The sequence below is a fragment of the Nymphalis io genome, chromosome 25 (assembly GCF_905147045.1).
Source record: "Nymphalis io chromosome 25, ilAglIoxx1.1, whole genome shotgun sequence".
NCBI lineage: Eukaryota > Metazoa > Arthropoda > Insecta > Lepidoptera > Nymphalidae > Nymphalis > Nymphalis io.
The window spans coordinates 3,466,338-3,487,730 of NC_065912.1; the positions used below are offsets into that span (position 1 = coordinate 3,466,338).

Consider the following 21,393-nt stretch of genomic DNA (forward strand, 5'->3'; position numbering starts at 1 on the left):
TGTAAGCCAGGTATTTGTAAAAACTTACTTCTCCGAGGGATTTCACCCGTTTTCTACGCTTGTGGATCGTATCGTGATGATGAATAACCTTCCTCTAGAAATAGGCTATCAAATGCAAATTTTTTGAAATGGTAGTTATAGACATAAGCGCGTTGTAATAAAAGTTGGTAAAGACAGAAAACATAACGATACATAATAGATCAACATGACACAACATAGACATTGGCATTGTAAGAAATGTTAAATCTGATGAGTGGGTGGTACCTACCCAGACGAGCTTGCACAGAGCTCTACCGCCAGTATAGTACCGCCAGATAGAGTACCACATAACAAACTATGCAAGTATTTATTTCTATGACGGGTTTTTAACGCTTTAGAAATATTCTAAAGACTGTGTGTAAGGACTATTTAAAAGTTTTCGGTTTAAATTATAAAAAAAAAACAAACAATCGAAATTAGCAAATTCAAATTTCGAATGTTTGTTTTTTTTGTGTGCGTTTCAACTGTCTTGATTACATTATGGCAATGATAACATCCCAAGCATATTTTATAATTTACAACGAACAGGCGTAGGTATTCATTTTAGTATACGTAAGTCGTACACCGTTGATAATGAAAACGCATTGACAATCAAGGCTATATAGATGACGTGGTTACCCAAATTCGGTAAACTTGTATCTGCTGAATAAAAATAACGCCGACGCAATAATCCTTCTTTTGGAAACGATTTTATTAACTTACGAAACTGATATATTAGGATATGAATTTATTTTATTTTTATTTTTAATAATTTATATTGACGAAATATTATATTTATGCTTTAGCAATTTGTTGTAGAAGTGAAAACCTTTATATACATATGTATATATGCTATATACATATGTTTATGAAAATAAGTTATTTGACAGTTAACGAAATTTTATCCTTCCCCAAGTAATACTTTTTTTTTCGGAAATTGAAAGGGTTTGGATAATCAAAAAATTGTATTTCCTCTGCAGAAAGAAGGTTACATGAACGAATTCTTTTAATATTTTGAAATTTAGTTCAGTGTTTAAAAAAAAACATACGTGAATGGAAAGTTATGTTTTTAAATTTGATCTTTATGACATTAAATATTTAAAAAAAAAAACAATAATTTAATACAATTTAAAGAAATACTATATAAATAAATAAATATTTTTAGGATATTTTTGTTGCAATGAACTAAAGATAAATTTTATTATTCAAATAACACGTATCTGTTCTTACGTAACGCATATGAGATCATGAGTTTTGAATTTCAATGTTTGGTCTAGGTTATTATATTATGTGTTATCTGTTCCACAAAACAATACTATGTACTCGTAATGTCGTAACTAAACACTGCTGGATACGTCTTTGTGCAGTAAAAACATCGATTTGTGTACAAAGGAGAGGAAAAATATTTTTTACTTTCAATTTTAATTTTTTAATATACTAGTTTTTATCGCTTGCAAACAAAATCGATCAAAATGGTGATCGGTTTTGTTTTTATAAAGAAGTGTATCGTGATTCGTGTACTATTTCCGGACTTATTCCTGCCTATCAATCTACATGACAAATTTCATTCAAATCCGTTAGATCCGGCCAGCCACCAAGCCAAAAATAATATAATGTTACTCTATTTTCTTCGGATCGGGTGTTCTCAAATGTCAGTTTCTAGAGGCAATGGATCATAAGTCCGGGTCTGCATACTTTCGTAATAAAAATATCAGTTATATATTCCTGTAAACATGAAATATTTAGTAAATATAACTGTATAAACATCTCTGTCTCCTTTGTTTGTTAATTTGGTGCTTATCTTAATTGGTACAAGGGCACGATATGTGCTTTGAAATTAACTTAAATTGTGTATTCTAATAATATAACTAACTAGCAGTATCCGTTGGGGCTTTATAATGAGAAAGATAAATAAAATATATTGTAAGCATATGCATAATATATAAGCGTTTTCATTGCGCCAAGTTTGTCTAATTAAATAAAAGGGATATGATCTGTGGTCGAATTAGACCAAAAATTTTTTTTTATTTTAAGATATTATATGATTTTACATATTTCGAGCATGTTGCTATTTTTAGATCCAAATGTTCTTTGATTTTTGATAACATTAAACCTCGTCAATAGCTACCAAACAAAAATAACAAAATAAAACTTAATAGTTATAATTATTATTACTTAGAATTACTTTTGAACTTGAAAAATTTTAAGTGAATATATAGTATATTTACAATCAATCTTATATATCTTAGAATATCGATTTCGAAAGAACACTGTCTTTGATCGTTGTTACAGTAAAGAAGGGCAATATATTCACGATCATGCATTGCCGTTATCCACGTGATAATTTTTTATATAACGCTTAGTCAATAGTCCGTATCCGAAGCCAGACTTGACAGACTCTTATATATATTGCATATGGCTATAAGTATATAATATAAATTTTATCTAAAGGAATGAAAGCCAGTCTTTAATATTTACAAATAAGATCCGGTAGTCACCGTACGACAATTTAATTATTATCAAATCTATTCGCTTGCACTTATTACATTAATTGGGTATTAAACTGCATGAACTCTTACTGGTGGTAGAACAAGCTCGTCTGGGTAGGTTCCACCCACTCATCAGATATCACTGGTGGTAGGGCTTTGTGCAAGCTCGTCTGGGTAGGTACCACCCACTCATCAGATATTACTGGTGGTAGGGCTTTGTGCAAGCTCGTCTGGGTAGGTACCACCCACTCATCAGATATTCTACCGCAAAACAGCAATACTTGATATTGTTGTGTTCCGGTTTGAAGGGTGAGTGAGCCAGTGTAATTACAGGCACAAGGGACATAACATCTTAGTGCCCAAGGTTGGTGGCGCATTGGTGATGTAAGCGATGGTTAACATTTCTTACAATGCCAATGTTTATGGGCGTTCGTTACCACTTACCATCAAAGGCCCATATGCTCGTTCGCCTTCCTATTCTATAAAAAAATTAAAAAGTATTTGGCAAATTTTAACGACCTGGTTTGATGCCTGGCAACAACTCTCCTTGGAGAAAGTTTTTCCTGGTGGGTTGGTTCCTGGCCAATATACTGGGGATTGTGGTGATAACTGGTAGGTGCTTATGAAATTATCTTATTCCTTCACGGTGTAATAAGTAATGGTTCTGTTCTCTACGCGAATAATACGACGATAAATTATTATCAATTATTTCTTATTCAAATATATTATGTAGTATTATTCAAACAGAATAATATAATGGCAACACACATAACTGTTCGTCCACATGTGTATGTGAAGATTAGTTTTAAATGGGCGTTTCCTTGGAGTTTATTGTCTAATCTTTCTCATCCGACAGACGTGATCGATTGAGCAATGGGTCAGCTATAGTTTAATTTTTATACATTCAGCAATACTGGGCGAATTTTTTTTATAAATATAATGTGAAGATTTACATACAAATTATTAATTGAGAATATACAATTATTTTGCTTTTATGAGGTAATTTTTTTTTATTAGAAATTCTCTGTTTAAAATGTTAAAATAGTAGCTGAGTAATTTTCGAATTTGTCATCCTTTTTAGTTTCAAGTATTTTTTTATTTTTTTAAGTAAGAAAATATACAGCTTGTTGTTCTTTAGAAATCAAAGAAAACAAATACAAAATAACATTATGAAATGTAGTAACGACACATTCCTAGTATTTTTTTACGACGTTTACAGTACAGTTCATCTCGATACGAATAGTTAATGAGAGATTCTCAGGCTGCATTGTGTTGTAAATTGCATTTATTTTTACCTTCATATTGCCTAAAGGGTCTTTTGCCTACATTTGTTTGGAATTGTTTATAAAGTAATTAAATAGTTGGCAATGATAGTTAGTAATTTAATAATTAATTAATAAACTTGAAAAATAAATTTTTATATATTTTTTCATTAGGTACTTTTACCGTAAAAGGTTTTTATATGATCTGATGATATAAGACTGTTTCGTTTAGGTGTTAATACAACCGTGTTAAATTAGTCTCAGTAGATAAATTCTATACTGACGTCTTATGGAAGAAAGTTGAGTAAAATTTTCACCCATCATTCAAAGAGGCCGTTTGTGTTTTCTTATTTTTCCAAATAAGTAATAGAACGTGTAACGGTTTTTTCATTGCCTAACTTTCACCTCTACCAGTTCGGAGGCGTGATGTCAGAGATACGGCTTAAGTATCAGAAGATAAGATACAAGGATCGGATGAATTTTAAATGTTTAGGGTTTTTGACCCGTCGTTCGTTTGTTTTTGTCATGAATGATAACTCTTTATTATTGTTAAATAGTGCTTAGTTGGTTTATCCTAACGCGTAGTAATGGATCAATCTGATGTTTTGTATAGAGATAGTCTTTTTGTGACCTTAAATATATAGTCGTTTTAACTTTCTAGGTAATTTACGAAAGTTTAATTTTTTTGCAATAATAATCTTATTATTTTATAGAAACGCGATGTATCGTGACGATAGGACATTACTACCGAATACATAATCCATAACAAATAGGTACGAACCCTATTTCACCTTGGAATTAAACATTTATTACATGAAAACCATGTCATATTTAATTTGTTTTAAAATCTTATTAAATACAAATGGATTTTTATATATCTATTTCAGTAGGCCTGTTCTTTAAGAACAAACTCGAAACTCACCTCAGAAAACGGTCTTGAAATGAATAGTATATCACCATAAATCGGTTGTTAATATTTCACGGGTGAGTAATGGAGTGAGTTCTAACAGACTAGCACTGTAGTTCACCATACTTCGTCTCTGTTTGACTAATCACGATGAAAATTTTCATATAAATATGTAATTTTCATGGGGAAGGTTTTTATATTATACACCTTTTTATCAATTTCTTTACCGTTCAACCGATCGCCATGACAATTGGTGAATACAAAGGCAAGACAACGTCTGCCGAAGGTTGTATATGTATTGTATGTTCGAATTGATTTTTTAATCTTTTTCTTTATACTTATCAAATAAACCTATTAAATCAGGCAACACACATGTAGGACCGGTGTTTCAGGTGTCCATGGGCGGTGGTAATTACTTTCCATCAGGTGAGCCTCACGCCCATTTGACGCCCATATTGGCATATATAAAAAAAACTTATAATCTAATGATAGACGATGAGGATGACTACGAAATGTCTGGAGTTGAAACAATTCATGATTGAAAATAAAGTTTATTAATACTTATAATATGTTAGATCTATCTAAATATATATTTATCTGCTGACGGTACAGTACAGACGCAAAAACGTCTCCTAGCTGATTTATCTTTACATATATTATTACTTCGTTCAATATTAAATAATTTCAATGGCAGCGTGTAAAGTAACTTCGTTGTTATTTCCCTTAAAATTCAAATAAGGTGGCATATTCAAAACGTCTTCTGAAGTGAAGTTTGACACTTCAAACGAGCGACGACGTTGAAGCTAAGATGGGTTTTGATATGTAAATTTTGTAGCATATTAAACTCCGCGTAAAGATTGGTTGTGTAATAAGGAACAAAAGCATCGTAAGGACGTTATAAAGTATATTTTTAATGCATTAAAGTGTGTTAAACTTGTTAAGACGTTGTTCTATAAAATACTATGAATTACTGGACTTTAGAGCTTGAACTAAAAATAATTACTGTTTAAAAAAACAGTATCCTCTTCTTTCGAATGTCAAATCAATGATGATAGAAAGAGAAAGATATAATTGAAAAACATTTGTAAGTTAGGTCGTATATATCCTCACCTTTAGTTATCTATACTAAAATATAAAGTTAAAAGGTTTGTTTGATTGAACCCGCTTATCTAAAGACCTCCGAATTAAACAGAAAATAATTAAATATTCCATTTATTGAGAAATGTTATAAATTGTATAACATCACGCTACGTTCCACGGGAGCGGAGCAGTAACGCTTAAAACAAAAATCGCGCTAACCAGCTTAAAAAATGAGAAAATAATTCCAATATAAATACACAATATCGTATCCGTAGTTGTAATTTGGCTGCATAATGTTTGCGTCAAATAATTAACCTAATTTAATATTCATATAGATCAATTAAACCTTTTCAGTAAAAAGTTCTACTCTTGAAAATAACACACATTCCCATTATTCGTTGTTCATACTCGCGCTGGCTGCCCTTTACTCCTTCAAGTTGTTCGAGAACCCTTGATACCTTCATGGCATAAGAGCTCTACCTAGACAATGCGTTCTCATGACGCTGTTTCCCGTTTTATGTTTTTTTTTTCCACATCTCTCATTGGGTTAGTGAACTCCTTTCTGCTATGACCTGTATCACATTGGACTTGCATCGTTTAATCGTGTACAATATAAAGTTCGTAATTGTGTTTTATCTTGTAGTTCGCCCGTATACGGTTTGTATAAATGACCGATGCACTTGCTATTAAGCTGTAGTAATGATAGTGTTCAATACTATTATGACTGAAATAAAAATAATGACACGATTTTGGCATCTAAGATATGCATATACATACATATATGTATATAACACGTTTTTCAGCTGAGGCAGGTAATAATTATAAATGTAAATTTCTGGGGTTGACCTGAAAAATTTTAGTATATTAAAATTATGTTATTAATTACTACGTGTGACTAATTAACATTTTCTATGCATATTCAATGCCTTTCGCTTTTAAGCGAGAATTCTCTAATTTTTTAATTATCAATATAAACTTTAGAAGATTAAAGCAGCGCTTGCGCAGTAGTAATTAATTAATATGAAACGTAATGTACGTTCATTTAAAAGAACGAACTACAATGGAAACGAGTCACAATAAATTCCAATCAACAGGGTTGTCATTTTAAGAAAAAAAAAGAGGCAACTCACTAGGTTTCTGGGCCACCGTCTCGCCAATGAATGCGAGTGCATGGCACCCCCTTTTTTCTTTGTTGGGTGATAGTGTTTTTCTTCAACGGCGCGAATCAGTATGATAACAATGCGACAGTCCTTTCTCCTAAATATAATAAAGTTGAAAATAATTAAAAATATACCAATTTTTTTAATTGAAAAAAAAAAACTTTTTTTTAGTCTATAAAAGAAGGTTCGTCTCGTACAAAAGGAGGATTTTATCTGTATCAATGTGCTTGTCTGAATGTTTGTGAAGTTAATTCTCAAGCTCTATAAAGCTGTAAAGCATGTTTAAAATTTGTTATGAGAAACTTTATCATTACAAAGTTACTTAGCATTTCCCAAAACTCATTTTGGTAACTTCTGACGTGCTTGAGATAAAATTATGCGTCGACTGCAATGCAGAACCGTTGCTATAAATGGTTTTATAATAACGCAACTAGGACGATGCTCTGAATTTTCTGGTGCATTTTATTTATATCACCAAAGACCTTCATATATTGCTATCACATGCCACGCTTCTGCAATTTCTGGGATTTTGTTATTAAAAATAGTTCACCTATATACTAATATTAAGATCGTTAGAATATTTTATTTATAAATGTCAGAAATTTTGTAGTTTTGTAAAATATAGTTTTACTATTATGTATTTGAAATGTTTTTTATAGCATACGAAGGCGGACGAGCATACGGGCCACCTGATGGTAAGTGGTCACCAACGCCCATAGACATTGGCATTGTAAGAAATGTTAACCATCGCTTACATCACCAATGCGCCACCAACCTTGGGAACTAAGATATCATGTCCCTTGTGCCTGTAATTACACTGGCTCACTAACCCTTCAAACCGGAACACAACAATACCAAGTAATGCTGATTTGCGGTAGAATATCTGATGAGTGGGTGGTACCTACCCAGACGAGCTTGCACAAAGCCCTACCACCAGCAGTTGTAACTGCATTTTCATATAATGTATATGTAATAGTTTGATCGCGCTCCATCATCAAACGAAGCTAATATATTATAGAAAATGTGTGTAATATAAACTAATGTGCTCATTTACAATAATATCTTAATCTTACAAAAGAACAGTTCATAGGATTGATAATATTATTGAAGTTGTTATTTAATTCTTCTTAATTTAGGTTTTCTTATTTTTAATTAAGTTTCTTTCGTATGATAATTGTGCATTCTGCTTGTACGGGGTTCATATAGTCGATCAGATGGCGGAAAGTTACAGATGAAAAACAATATTCAAAAGAAGTCTACTAATTTGTATGACTGTTTCGCCATAAATAAAGATAACATCTAGTTTTAAAGTTTTATTATTTTGTTTAATTCAATTGTTTTTAATTATATATGTAATTTAGTTGTCGATAAAGAGTGACTACTGAGTTTCTTGCAAGTACTTCTCGGTAGAATCTTATTATCTCATATCTCAGTCCTTTAAATTTACTTTATCTTGTAAAATGAGTCAAAAGTGTTCGCAAGAGCCTAGGTATTATATTTGATTTGGTTGAGTGTTTTTTTTAAATGATTCATAAATGTAGACTAATATGCTGCCATGTCAATATAAAAAAAATAAAGACAGGTATTTTGTATCTGTATATGAATAATATTTTACAAAAGGTCTTATATATAATATAACTAACGAGCAGTAAGCATTAATACGAGCAGATAACCCGTAAACGACCTCACTATTCTCAAAATAAACTTTTGTGTTATTCAATTAACGCTGGATATGAAATGGTCGTTATAAGTTTGACAAAAGTACTTCACGAATAAGTCAGAACAGCTCCCGTGTTCGAGATAATAGTGATGTGTTAACCGACTTTAGTTATGACAATGCTGTACTGTAAATGACCTCAGATTTCCTACCTAATATTATCAATTTGACAAACCTTCGAAATATTTAAAATTTTCTGACCGGAATTTGACCACGGAGCATAATCTTAAAGAATAGCCATTAGGTTGCAGGCTGTTGTTCCTCACTCTCATAACGGCAATCAAACACGACCGGAGTGAGATCAGACTGAGGACCAAAAAAGCTAAATGTAAGTTTTTTTGACAGTTATATTTTTATAATAATACGAGCGTAGTGACATTTAAGGTAATTAAAATGAAATAAATAAGGAGCAGTTTTTATTTTTATATTTTGTATGGAGAATGAAATTTTTAAAGAGAAAATTATCATATAAACAAATACATAGTCGACCAACACCGTTGCGATTCGATAAATTTAAAAATGTTTATTCAATTCAACACATTATTTTATACCGAGTAAATTATCTAATTACCGATCGGAAATGATAAATATTTAGATATATTATTTAGTATTTGATTTTACTTACATTTTATATTAAATATTCAGGAATACTATAAAATCCAATCGCAGTTACCATATACCAGACCCGTCCACCTACGTCGACCCACGTCGACAACGTGGACCGTAGACGTGATTTCTATAGTAAAAATAACTAGTTTATTTAATAGTAGGCAATACTCAAATAAGTTTTATAATATTATAATTATAAAAAACAGTTAATTACAACACGGTTTTGATTTTTTTTTTTAAAAGCTTGAAACTACATTTCAACTCGACCTATTTTTATAAAATGTCTATAGACCTAATTGCTATAACGATTTCGAATTACGCGTTGCTCTCGCGTGTGATTCGGTTTTAGTTCTGCTCATAATATTTTAATGGCTATTACAACGGCTATTGATTTCTCAATATATTATTTACAGTACATTCAAATACAATATATATTAAGAAATTTTAAACGTTAAAAATTATAACTCATTTATTAGAGAAAGTTTTTTAAAAAGCGACTTTAATTTTTTTATAGTTATCATTTTAATTGTGTGAATGTAAGCGTTCTTTGTTTCTCACTGTCTAATTCATACCATAATAAAGATATTTTGTATAAATATTTGTAATTTTTCTTCAAATTACTTTTTATCTATCTGTTTAATCTTCTTTAATTATATTTTCATGCTATCTCTACGAATTAGCCTTTCAGCTCAGTCGGAGACTTTTTTATATATTTAAAATGTTTTTTTTTTATTGAATAGGTAGGCGGATGAGCTTATGGGCCACCTGATGTAAGAGTCCACCAACGCCCATAGACATTAGCATTGTGAGAAATGTTAAAAACCATCGCTTACATCGCCAATGCGCCACCAACCTTGGGAACTAAGATTTTATGTCCTTGTGCCTGTAATTACACTGGCTCACTCACCCTTCAAACCGGAATAATAATATTAAATATTGCTGTTTGGCTGTCTATCGTCAGCGAGGAGTTGGTAGCCTTCCTAGACAACTTGAATAAAACTCTACTATCAAGTATAAAAAAACCTACTCTGAATTTTAAATTTATATAATGATATTTAAAAATAACATTTTTTTTTCATCTGCCATACCAATTGAACATACCACATTCGTAAGGATTAATGCCTGAGTTAGATTGTTTTATTTTTAAATACCTAACGAACCGTCTCACTGTCTCCGCTGGTGACAGGAATGCTTACACATTATTCGCCTAGAATGGAAAAGATGCTGAAGGGGAAATGCTGCCAGCATTCTTGCGGCCATGCCAGGCAGTCATGATTTGTACTTGCGATCTTTATATTATGTTAAGTCGTTAAAAGATGAGTTTCAATGGAAAATTTCTAGTTTTATAGATTTCGTTTATTTATGTAAATATGGATGTTGTATATATGTTTGAGATTTATAGTCGACGCTGGTTGACAGTGAATCATGAAAGTTATACATTATACTATATATGTATATATTTCATGTATGTTTTCACTAAGATGGTCACCCGAGTTTTTGTTACTTTTATATAAATCGGGCTCGTGGTAGTGAGTTGTCATCTTCGCACATCATCAATGCCCCACCAATCATGGGACCTAAGATGTTACGACCCTCGTGCCTGAATTAACATGCCTACCATTCAAAATGGAATACGAGTGGGTTTGTATTTCTGTATTTCAAAGTTGAACCAATGGTACCAGTGGTAATGGTGGTTTTACTCAACTATCAAGTTTTCCTTTTTGTAGTAGTTCAATAGATTATAACAGGAAAGTCATTAGAAAAATATTAGTAAGTAATGAATTCAGATGATAATTAGTTAAGTCATATTTGTCGTCACATTCGTAAATAAACTTATTATTAGCTAACGTTGTAAATAGAATCGTAAATCAATTGTAATTTGATAGTAACATGCGTTATCATGAAGCAGAACAAAAGATACATCTACAACAATATTTACATTCCAGAGTGACTCAGATAGTTTAAGCGACCGCGGTTCAGGGCACGGCTACTATTTGACCGCTATGCATTCTTTGGTTGAATAGCTGGTTAATAATATATCGTTAAATCAAAATTCACTTTATTCAATCGAACTCGAAAGAGCATTTCGGAATCGTCATTTTACAATGTTAAATTTAATGTTCCTTTAATGCTAAAACGTTACGTACTTCTGAAATGTAAATTCTACTGAGTAGAAAGAGAAGAAAGTCATAGTTACTTCGTTAATATATATATATATATATATATATATATATATATATATATATATATATATATATATATATTAACGATATAACGTTAATATATATATATATTAACGGTTTTCGTTCGGAAAAGCGGAATTCCACTCATCTCCTAAACTATCCGCCCATTTGAATGTCTTTGTCCGTTATATTAAATTTATACAAATATTAAATTCAAGCTCTTTTACTTCGTATTCGTCTTATCTATTTATACTAAAATTTTGACTTCGAAATGGTTAAAATCGTTTTAATTGTGACGTACTTGACGTTGGGTACTCGGTGGAGTAGATATTGAATTTATTCATATATATTTTGTTACAATAAGTTTTTTTACTAAATAAAATATAATAAATGTGGATATTACTCATTATCAATAAAAAAAACCCATTTTATTTGTTTGTAAATGTGTCGATAACATTTAATAAATAATTACGAATATTATTATTTTATTTGTTAGTAGAATTACAAAGCATTCACATATATGTCATACACGTTGTATATCCCGTGGTTAGTGGCGTTTTGAGAGCGTGCTCTGATCTATATTTTCTTAGATTACTTAAAATTTGTCCGCTGTCTCTATATGCACATATAAAAAAATATTCTATTTAAATGTGAGATAACTACACTCGGTTTGATTTCACATTTAATTATTATTCAATATTGAACAATATGTTCTCATTGGCTGTTCGGGTCGACGCTCACAGGTCAATCACACATCGTCATTTAATCGTTAGACTGTATACCATATATGAGTTCCTTTTATTTGCATTGTATGATATTACACTGTCAAAAGGATCGTCCAACGTTCATGATATTTTAAAATCATTTAAAAATCAATAGACTTTAAGAAGGATGTAACTGTATTTGAATGGCTGTGCGTATGAATGAGCACGATGACGTCACCGTCGTCTTTGTAAATATAATCTTGCGACAAAACTGCTGTTTTAATGTTCTTTGTGTATCTGTATATACTATACAGGAACCTTTTATTAGATTTTGCGTGTAATTATGCGATATTTTGATACAAAATTAAAAAAAAAACACGGTTGCCTTAATTAAGGAATGAATCAGCTGGTGTCACTCGGCATGATGTAGGGATTCTAACGATACCCATGCATAAAAATCTGTTCAGGGATTTTAAAGTTATGGTGGAATAGATAAATTTACATGCATACATACAAACAAAAACCCTGAAAATATTACACTCCTTTTTTGGCAGCCGTGGAACAACTATCCAGTCCGATTACGTCTATAAATCGGTAGTTTTTACATAACTACGTAGCATAAATGATAACTATTTATTCCGAGAAATAATAGTTTTCTCAAGGGATAGGCACTGCGTTTCCATATTCAACGATTGCACAAACGAAGAACCGAGCTCAACGACTTATTTAAATATCTCTTTTACCCAAAACGTATTTAATTCAACTGGTATTTCACGAACAGTTCCGTATCGTGAGATTCTACCGACGGAAACGGTTTGGAGTGTTATTTGTATTGTAATACATATATAAGCAGCCTTGTCCCATGTTGTAACAAATTGTTTTTCTATTTTTATATCATTAAAAATGAATGCACGAAATTAACTCTTGGTGGACCATTTTTTGTTGTGGAGATTGTTCGCGAGTTCTGTGTCAATGTTGCAAAATATACCATTATTATGCCGTTGTCATTCATTTTGTTTTTTAAATTACCGGATAATTGGTATCGGAAATGTCATTTTTTAATTTTGAAATTGTTAGATAAAAACAGATTGGTAGGCAAAATAGACATGCGATAGTAAGCGGTTACCACCGATATAGACATTGGCACTGTAAGAAATATTAACCATTCCTGACATCATCATTGCACTACCGACCTTGGAAACTAAGATGTCATGTCCCTGTTACCTGTAATTACATTGGCTCACTCACCCTTTAGACCGGAACACAACAATACTAAGTGTTTCTGTTTAGATATAGAATATTAACTCCACCCTTACTACCTTATTTTTCAAGAACAGTTATTGGCTCCAACTTCTACACACTTAATAAAAAAAATATTTATATATATATAAAAGGTCAATAACCGTTTCCACGTAGCAAATGCATTGCTCAACTTTACAGAGATAATGAAAAAAGAAATAATTCTTTCAGAACGAGCTTGGAGATGTTTACTTTATGCTCTGTTGAGTCTGTTGTTTTAGCTTAGCTACGTTTTAAGAATTTTAAAGATGTACTTTTGCAACACGCTGAAGTTTCACTCTTCTCTGAGGTGTCGTAAACATTGCAAGGTAGATCTATATATTAAGTACTTCAACTTAATGGCCATTTAACCTGGAGCTTTTTTATTTTGCATTAACCGTATAATTTAGCACGACAAATTAATTTTTAATTAAATACGAAACGGAAGCTGAAAATCCTGTATTTAAAACGTATCTAGTAGTAATTGTATGTAATTGTTTAATACGTAGACTGTTTGGTAAACTGCCTATAGACAATAGACATATATTAGAAAATAACAGCATATGTGTCACATATCAGATAGAACAATATTAATTTATTAGCTTATTAAAAAACGAAACAGTTTTTTACAGTTTTTCAATCGTTCGAATATCAAAATAATCAATGACTTTCTGCAATAATAGCCGATCTATGAATTCCATTTCAGCTTGGATGTTGCGTTTAACGTCTTGAACTGTCTTGGGTTCGTTGGGCATTAACATACACTACATTTCAAGTAGCTTTTTATTAAATCCAGTAGGGTCGAATCGCAAGATCTTGGACGTCAATACGATTCAAGAATTTCTTGAAATTATTCTGATTAATGCGGTTGTTTCTCAATTTGTGTGTGATGATCCGCTATCTTGCTGAAAGCGGACGTTAATCATATTCAATTTCCTCAAATTCACCGACAAAAATTTAGTTTACTTGCCACAATAGCGTTCAGAATAACCTGTAGCTGTTTCTTCACCATCGTTTTGATTTACATCGGCTATTTTGTTATGACTCCAGCAGGTCAAGCAAATGCTCTATAACCTCGCAATAATTTAGTCTCAAAACAATTTTTAATCGATACTTACATGTTTTATCAAATGTTTTTTTTTATAGAAATACCAAACCACGATTTTCTTAATAAGTTTTATAAACTGCTTTTTGCATCGTAAACATTGCACGATTAAACGATGCAACTTTTTGAATTTTCATACTTAAATAAAGTAATGCATATTTGTCAAAAAAAAAACTCCATCGACAAATCCTTCATGATATTAAAAACTTTGGATTTTTGGTTTGCTTAAATGTGACATTATGTAAATGTAAAAAAAACAATTGTTTTATTGATAGCAGCGAAAGATATTTTGTATTTAAAACGCAGTCGTAATTCTATCTAATATATATGATGCGTAGACTAAGCTTAATTCTACTTAGTCCAAGAAAAGTTGTAAACATATAACTGCTGATATTTACAATAGACATAGACAATAACAGAAAAGGTATCACATATCAGATGGAACAAATAACACAATATAAATTTATCAGCGTAATATAAACTTTGTAAGATGAACTCAATTGATGCACTGACTACATTTGTCATATTACAGTCCAAGATTCAATTACGCCAATTTGCTTCATGTGATAATTTATCCTAGTATGTGTAACAGAAATATGTTACAGAGAACTGCTTCGGGAACATCCAATTACTCTTGTAATATTGGTACGGTCAACACGTTGATTGTAACCAGTCATTTTGGTTTAAAAAAAAAAATCATTTTTTTTTCATAGATTGAAAAGCATAGTTATTTAAATATAAGGCTTATACATTACTATGTACAACTTTGCATTTCACGAAGAATTTTAAATGCCAAATGTCACCGGTTGACATAGTTATTAAATTAAGTTCACAGATTTAGTTAAGTATAATACTTACATAGTGTTTGAAGAGGAAATGAGCCACCCAGCACAAGAGAAATGTAACATCTCATTGCCATTGGTTGGCTCCGCATTAATAGTGTATGAAATGATTGAAATTTACCTACCCATTACTGGCTACAGTTTTTTTTTTTTAAAGTTTCTTGAAAACTATGTACAAAGTAGTCGGAGTAAACATAAATCATAAGCTGAACACGTCTCACGCCTCTGTTATTTGTATATGTTAAATTGTGTATCGCTGCGGATAAATATTTAGAATTGTTACAATCATATCGGAAATGCTGCATATTCCTAACCTCAGCGTTTTATATTGCATATAGGATAAAATGACTATTTGAAATAAATCCATATTTTTAGTCTGTGTTTATTTATTTGGCAGGCGAACAAGTCATTCCCAAGTAAAAAATATGATAAATCAATGCTTCGCTTCAATAAACTATCCTTTGAAAAGTTTTGCGTTAAATTATTACACAATTAATTATTCAGTAATGAACGTTTTAAAGCATCACTTACGTACTTCTTACGTAGTAGGTTGTAGGGTATATTTGTTGTCATTTTAGTACTTATAGGTACAATACATACGAATATTTTTTTCTTATACTCTTTATATGAGTACCGTATGACGTGTCTCATTAAATTTCGTATACGATCCGAAATGAATAATGAATTGGGAAATTCTCAACATACATAATTCAACAATTCTCAACTTGATATGATATTTGATATTAATAAAAAAATTAAAACCACTTATGCGGCTTTTGGGTTATTTGCTCGTTCATATTTAGTTGTATATATAAAAACAACTTGTTCTAGTAATAACTAGTGTATAATTAAGAAGTTTCAATTTACCTAATCTCAGTCCGTTATAAAATTTTATCCCCGAGCTTCTAAACTCTCCCATTATAACCTCGTTTTAATGCAAGAGAGGCGTTAGGTGGATATTTTTTTTTTATAGAATAGTAAGGCGGACGAGCATATGGGCCACCTGATGGTAAGTGGTCAACAACGCCCTTAGACATTAGCATTGTAAGAAATGTCAACCGTCGCTCACATAGCCAATGCGCCACCAACCTTGGACCCTAAGATTTTATGTCCCTTGTGCCTGTAATTACACTGGCTCACTCACTCTTCAAACCGAAACACAATAATACAGTAATTAAAAAAAGGCACGGGCACCTTTGAGCCTGTGCATGTAATAAAAAAAAAACAATAATACTAAGTACTGCTGTTTTGCGGTAGATTATCTGATGAGGGGGTGGTTATGGCTTAGCCGTAACTCGTACTCCTAAAAGTATTACCATTTTGTCGTTTGCGTACATGTACTCTCTCTGTTTTTATATTTACTTGTACTTGTACTTGTATTTTTATTTATGTTTTATGGCATACATCCTAAGAGATTCTATTTCCTATAAGACGGTAATTTAATTTAGATTTTTCCGATAAAAATCCTGTGAATATTTCTGGAAGCGCTTAAGTGGAACTTAATGCAAATTGCATTTTTTACTACTCTTATGAAAATAGTATAGCGCCATAATGAGTTCGGCCATTTTGTATTGACGGCTGAACTCTGGCGGCTGAACTCGAGTGTACCAATTTATAGGCGATAAATATAAAAGGTTTACTGCGAAACTTGCGATAATACCCCATTGTCGGTGGATCGAAATTGGATGGTATAATAAAATGAAATTTCCTCGCTGAAAGTTGTGTGTCTTAATTGATGGAGTCAACGTGTGAAAAATAATAATTTTATCTGATACAAATATTGTCGTTCAAACACGCGTTGATATTAACGAAAAAAATAAACTGCGTTCATTTAATGTAAGAACTGTTTATTTTTAAATACTTCAAAAAAAGGTCGGTTCTCAATTCGTTTGTATTTTTTTATTTTATTATAATTGTTATCTCAGATCTCCGTCATTTATGAACCGATTTAAAAAACTCTTTTTTTTTTTTTTTGTTCGGAAGGGTAAACTTCCCGTTTGTTCTCATTTAAATTTGAAGAAAAAATACCTCCGCTAAGGTGACAAAATAGTGGAAGAAATATTCCATGGGTTCGAATTTTATTTGAAATGATTTTTCTTTTTTAAACAGATAATTATTATTTGTAACAATTTTAAATTTCGCTAAAATGTGTATACGAATATAATAAATGTTTTAGTAAAGATATCGTATTATAATTTTGCATTGCAAAGCAATTGGTGTTTGTAGGTACATAACTTATATGTGTCCTGAATTTCAAAGGAGTTTATATATCCGGTTATGTATTTCAAAATTTTGTTCACTTGATAAATTTGACTTAAGGCCTTTGTGCAATGTGAAGAGTGAGTTATCGGAATTTCAAGCGTCCGAATTTTAGTCTTTGACGTAACATTTGTTAAGCTTTGTATGTAGAAACATGGGTCGTATTTTAGTCGGTTATATGACTTGCTGTATTACATTACTTGCCATGATCTTATCTCTCCCTAAAACTCAATTTACTTGTATACTCTTTATTGAATTTATAATGTGCTCGGTACGGAATAATGTCTCGAGAAAGCTTTACTTAGAGCTGCATCTGGTCGTGGCATTTGTCCTATTTATTAAAGCCTTATTGTGGACATAGGCTTATTCTGTCATTTTACTTTACCGTTGTGCTATTTAACGTAAAAAAATTTATTCATTGGACTTTTTAACTAAAATTCTAATTCGAAATTGTTATTACCATTTAAATTTTGAAATTATAACAAAACCATTACCGACAAGACTTTTGATTTAAGACGTTCATCTGAACTTAATGTTTTTTTTTATATTTATTGTATTTATAAGGTATGCAGTTCCAAGAAATGGATTATAAATTGTAATTTTTGTTTGCAGGTTGGGATGTTACCGAGGGTGAGAAGGCGCCGTTCCTACGCAACGAGCCGGTGAAGTTGACGCCCGCGTGGGAAGGTTCTAATCTGCCCAATGACACGCTCAACTTAAAAGGTAATCATCCGCGGATAAATACGTGGAAAAATACGACCATGGAAAGTCTCATGATATAATTTATAAATGCGACTATTTGTTTACTTTTTAAATAAGCTATTCGTTTACTTCAATAAAATTTTAATGTAATGTACGATACCTGTTTAGTGAACCGCCTTGTTACCAGCATTAAGTATGTAAAAGTTCAGTTCTGTCGTTTGTATGGAATTGCTTTAAGATTCAGATGCGCAAATATAAAAGCTTGTAAAAAGTATCTAATATTTTAATATTAAAAAAGCTGTAGAAATTTAAAATCAAATTCACAGTGACTATACTTTTCCATAAGTTAAGTATTGTAATATATAAAAATATTTATTGTTTTATTTTTTGGATAGGAAAACCTTTTTTTAGAAAATCGTTTTTGGACTTATGATGTTCGAAAGTACGTCGAAGTTGTATTTTTGGTTAATTTCTGAATTGAACCAACAAAGTGTGGTTTTATTCTCTATATCGAATTAAGGCCATTGATCTTTGTTTCATTGTTTGAAATTTGAAACGACTTTACAGCTGCTTATTCAAAGCGGACTGGTTAGTAATATCGTAATATTGAAATAAATATATTTTTTTTAATGTTATTATTATTTTCTTTAAGTTAGAAATATCCTAACTATTAAGATATGATAATATATGTTGTGATGTTTCGAGTATATAAATAAAGCATTTTTCTAAGGGAAAATTTGACAATATAATGTTTTGTCAAACATTATTTTTTTGGATTAACCTTAACTTGTTATTGAACTGTAAAAAGATGTGTCATAATTAAGATGACAAAAACTTAAATAAACATTTAAAAATGAAGGCTCGCTCATTCGTTACTTTACCGTGAAATAACAAAGCCTTGCTTCGTAAATTGTAATTAAGTTAGATTCTATAGTCGGTAAAGCATTGTAAACGTGAATTAATATGGTATATGGTAGCGAATATTTGGTAATTGAATTTGCCTTGAAGCCATTTCAATGCCATGGAAGAAATAAAAGTATATCAATCAATGAGTATATTGTGCATTCTCTTAACAAAACAACGCAAATTTATGGTACTCCTATAGATAACATATACATGTGTAATTTACATTTCATCATGATACCAATCTCATGATTAAAGGGAACCTGTGATAATTAAGAAAATTGTGTTTATAGCTAGATGTGCCCATCAATATTCAAGACCCACGCGTTGAGCTTTATTTAGATTCCGTTTATCAAAGAGAAGTGTTGAACTGCGTTAATCGTATTAGCACGAACGATTTTGTTAATTTATAACACGAATAAACGGAAGGATAAGATTACACATACATTCGTTGCATTACTCATACCTTTTTAAATCCATACCATTATATATAACATTATATTATTGCTTTATCATTGTAAAACTTGTAAACGAATTGGCAATTTCTGATAGATTTATCTATATTTATATCTATATATATAAATTTCTGATAGATCATTAGTTAATCTTTGTACAAGGTTACTTACAATTACATGTGAAGCCGCAAGAATAACTAAACAAATTATATTGTATAGACCAGCGATACTCAACCTTTTCTGTATAGGGACCACAAACACGTGTTAGTCATGGTGTCGCGAGAGGAGGCCTTTGCCCAGCAGTGGGACATGATGACACAGGCTGTTACTGTACTGTAATGATTACTACGAGACGTGGACACTGACAGTGCGTTTGGTCTACCATTTTAATGTCGCTCAGCGAGCTATAGAGAGGGCTGTGCTCGGAGTTTCTCTGAAGTATCGAATCCCAAATGTGGTGACCCGACATAGAACCAAGGTTATCGACATAGCCCAAAGGATTAGTAAGCTGAAGTGGCAGTGGGCTGGACACATATGTCGCAGAACCGACGACCGTTGGAGTAGACGCGTTCTGGAGTGGAGATCACGCCTTGGCAAACGTAGCGTAGGACGCCCTCCAGCTAGGTAGAGTGACGATATACGCAAGCAGCGGTTGGAGATTAAGAGCTGAAAATCGAGCTCAGTGGCGTGCCATTGGAGACACCTATGTTTAGCAGAGGACGCGAAAAGGGTCATGATGATGATGAATGATTACTTAGGTTTCGGGATAGTTACATATTAAATTAAACAACTATGAACGGATTTATGCAGTGTCCGGGGCCATAAGTTGTTTGATTCAAATTATTTAGGTGTTAATAAAAACCTTTGAAAATTAAAATAGTTCAAAATAAAGTAACATTAAGTGGGCCAACAACAAAAGCCCAGCGGGCCGCAGGTTGAGTACTGCTGTTATAGACTATAATTTTATTATCCGTTTAGAAGAGCAACCTTAATAGCGTTTAGGATGTTCACTATTTTAAAACAAATAGGCAAAAAAAGAAAAAGTTTTAATGAACTGATTTTAAACATACGTTGCGGTATTTTTCAGTATCGTGATGCAAAAGTATAAGTTATACTGTAGGGGCCGGGTTTAAAGGCAACGTTTAGTTTAGAAACTTTTAGCCGTATAGCATTTTTTTGCGGCAGAACGGCCGTAAGTTCACGCATTGCAGTGAAAAATGTTACATTACTCGCCATGCTTGGATAATAAATTTCTAGTTACAGCGTTTTATTCGAGAACCGTTGCTCCGGGTATTCACATGAATTCATTATTTATGGTATACTAGCTATTCCGAGCGGTTTCATGGGTTGAAGCTTGATGGTGTAATTAATCTTTGAGAAGGGTTCTCAATATTTAGTCTTTAATATATAATATATAAATATTTCCTTAGGCCTGAGTATTCGAGTCTTGAGACAAGCGCGTACAAACAAACCCCGTACAGTGAATAGATATTTTCTCATTTAAAGAAAGATTAAAATATATTTTTTAATCCAAAGGTAAAACGAATATTGTAAAAAGAGTACCAAATTGTACCGGTTTGAAAATGGTTTGGATTTTTGGTAGACATTTTATTAGCTTTGGTTTATTTAAATTTGATTCTACTGCTGTAGTTCAGTAGATTCAAATTTCTCAACTGGTAAGAATGATTTCCAAAGCCCCTTTTATCTTTTACAAGTTTTT

General features: G+C 31.7%; 1 protein-coding gene and 1 long non-coding RNA gene across 3 annotated transcripts in view; one reads left to right on the top strand and one right to left on the bottom strand.

Annotated features, from left to right (window-relative positions):
- Nucleotides 1-21,393, top strand: part of LOC126778169 (equilibrative nucleoside transporter 3) — a 37,322-nt gene that overhangs the window by 3,408 nt on the left and 12,521 nt on the right. Inside the window, exons 1-2 of one of the 2 annotated variants that reach the window (XM_050501619.1) lie at nt 17,066-17,190; nt 18,226-18,336. Coding sequence is in view for 1 of the 2 variants with exons in the window: in XM_050501618.1 (XP_050357575.1) it covers nt 18,226-18,336 (111 nt within the window). In the remaining variant the exon portion in view is untranslated. Of the gene's footprint in view, nt 1-17,065; nt 17,191-18,225; nt 18,337-21,393 lie in introns of those variants that run through there. The other variant, XM_050501618.1, reaches the window with a different exon arrangement.
- On the bottom strand, nt 5,943-9,546 carry LOC126778340 (uncharacterized). Its single transcript, XR_007670133.1, has 4 exons — nt 9,259-9,546; nt 8,809-8,939; nt 6,887-7,013; nt 5,943-6,602 (listed from the first exon to the last, which is right to left on the bottom strand). It is a non-coding gene; the product is annotated as an uncharacterized LOC126778340 (long non-coding RNA).